At 37.0% G+C, this 2337-nt stretch overlaps 1 protein-coding gene across 2 annotated transcripts in view; it reads right to left on the bottom strand.

Moving 5' to 3' along the window:
• The window catches only part of LOC139468183 (prolyl 4-hydroxylase subunit alpha-1-like), a 42477-nt gene extending 41700 nt beyond the window's left edge, over nt 1-777 (bottom strand). For both annotated transcript variants that reach the window (XM_071249993.1, XM_071249992.1), the window contains exon 1: nt 268-777. In XM_071249993.1, coding sequence (XP_071106094.1) covers nt 268-455 — 188 coding nt within the window. In that variant the 5' untranslated portion in view covers nt 456-777. The remainder of the gene's footprint in view (nt 1-267) is intronic.
• Nucleotides 778-2337: the final 1560 nt, after the last annotated feature.

Genomic DNA, 2337 nt, shown 5'->3' on the forward strand with positions numbered 1-2337 from the left:
CTTATTATTCCCAATACGATTTTACGACAGTTTTCTCACTGATTTGAGGACATATGTACAATCTGTACTAAACTTGGCAGTCACATGGGATGACTAAGAATCAAGCTGTCAAGTTGTTTTGAAAAATGTTATCTGTTTTATATTATGCATATATATATCCGGAATAGTAGAAGATCATCAATAAAGATGTGTAAATAAAACACGTGCAAAATGTGTAAACAAACACGTGTCAAAATGGTACAAATACCATATATATGAACAACATACCTTTTAATTTTTCGAAGTCGCTCCTCTTCATTCTCCACGTAGTTTTTAAGGGTGACAGCAATGTCTCTTTCAGCGTAAAGTGCAGTTTGGAGATGCGCCATGGAAGTAAAGAGTTCACATCTTCCAACATTTGCCACGCAAGCAATCAACAGAAAACTGAGTACAATCTCTGAGAACGAGCCCTGCATCTTGAGATGATCTGAATCTTACACTTCCAATTCCACACTGGTACAACTTGTCGAAGATTGAAGGAAGTGTTTGTAAAATATTGCGCTTCTATTACAAAAATCAGCTGATCGCAGAGAGGTTTATCTCAAAAATGGTTTTCTGCGAGTGCCAGCGTCCCAAGACCTTGGTACACGTTGCTGAGGAGGAGCCTACGTGCTTCGAGAATGGTACACACTCCGGATGTAACCCCCACAGGCGAATTCGAGGTTAGAACAGCCATATCAAATTTCGAGCAAGTAGGGTTCTCCCCTTGTCGGAATTTCTTGGGCCAGTTCATTTCCCAGATAGGGGTGACAGCATATTTCGGTGTGTACAACAATCCATTTTTTTAAACATTACAAACTAAATATATATAAAAGAACTATTTTATACATTTCATTTATTTTTTACACCTCTTGTGTATACATATACATACTGTCATAACGTACTATTTCAAAACCTATTGCCAAACACACCTTCATTTTAAGGCTCCGAGGGAGTTCCAGTACACATTCCAATATAATATATTCAGAACAACTTCCTAGATCTTAACAGGTGACAAATGCTTCTGGCGTTTCATTGTAAGATGGGACAATTAAAAGTCAATAAAGCATATTCTTGACACAGTAAATGAATGACTTTTATTACCGTCATCATTATCATCAATACCACTGCAATTGTGTCAATTATAATCATCGACGTGTTGTAAAAATCTATAATATTGGCGATATATATTATATGCCTATGATCAACTAGGTGACTTAATGTTAATTAAATGTTGACAGCAGAGGCCGTTAATGATAGGCAATATATACACATTAATATTTGACACCTGCACCTATAAAGGTGGCCAGTAGACCAGAACATTAATCGTCGTCTTTTTCAAGCGTACACACATTGTTATATATAGTTATGAGCAGTTATTGCTAAAGGATGAAGCACCGGTATATGTACGATGTGAAGTAATATCTCCCCACAGCTGCTGTGTGCACAGGTATTACTGAGCAGGACTTTAAAACTGCTATACACATATCATGTCTATAGATACATTATCATTGTTTTGTTTTTATGATCAAACAAAATTTATTAGCAGTTTTGAAAGCGCTCTTTTGCTGATAGAAGTATGTTTAATCTTATTTATTAGAGTTTTCAGTCGTGATTGAAATATGATATCGACATTGGTGTTTTAGGTAAGTGTTGTGCTCTTGTAATAAAGATTTTCAAGATTTCAAGATGTGTGTTGTATTCAAAGTGCGACCTAATATACAAAGGAAGTAAAACTTGGTGAGAGTGATGCCACACAAATGGCCTAAAGACAGTGACGTAGAGTCAGAATAGATGAATATATTTTAATTTAACGTATAATTTTTGTGGGGAAGACAGACTTGGTATGATATAATTCCAGGCACCAGCTGCTACCAGATCACACAAGTATGCCGGAGCTATATCTAACGACCCCCCAACTTCACCCCACCCAAACTCCAGTGCTCTTTATCGACGTGTCCGTCTCTTCGTCAGAAGCTCGAGGGACGTTAACAACGTAACTAGTGTTTGGAAAGTAGCATCTCCACATGGGGAAATTTGTATGGTATCACATGAACTAACCCATTATTATTACGGGGATCTTTATTGACATTTCATTGTGTCGAAAAGTATAGCCTACAATGTTAAAGGCAACGAAGTCATACACTATCACGATACCTTGAAATAAAATATCCCACATGTAAAGAATGTATGATTATTTTTCTTGATTCAGTGAGGGGTACAGAAAATTGGAAAACAGCACAGCCCTCCCCCCTTTGCAGATAATTCCGGAAATCAAACTTATCACGTGACACGAATCACATGTCGCACTAGTTCAAA

Source organism: Haliotis cracherodii, unplaced genomic scaffold, assembly GCF_022045235.1.
Source record: "Haliotis cracherodii isolate W230 unplaced genomic scaffold, xgHalCrac1.p SCAF_2, whole genome shotgun sequence".
Classification (NCBI taxonomy): domain Eukaryota; kingdom Metazoa; phylum Mollusca; class Gastropoda; order Lepetellida; family Haliotidae; genus Haliotis; species Haliotis cracherodii.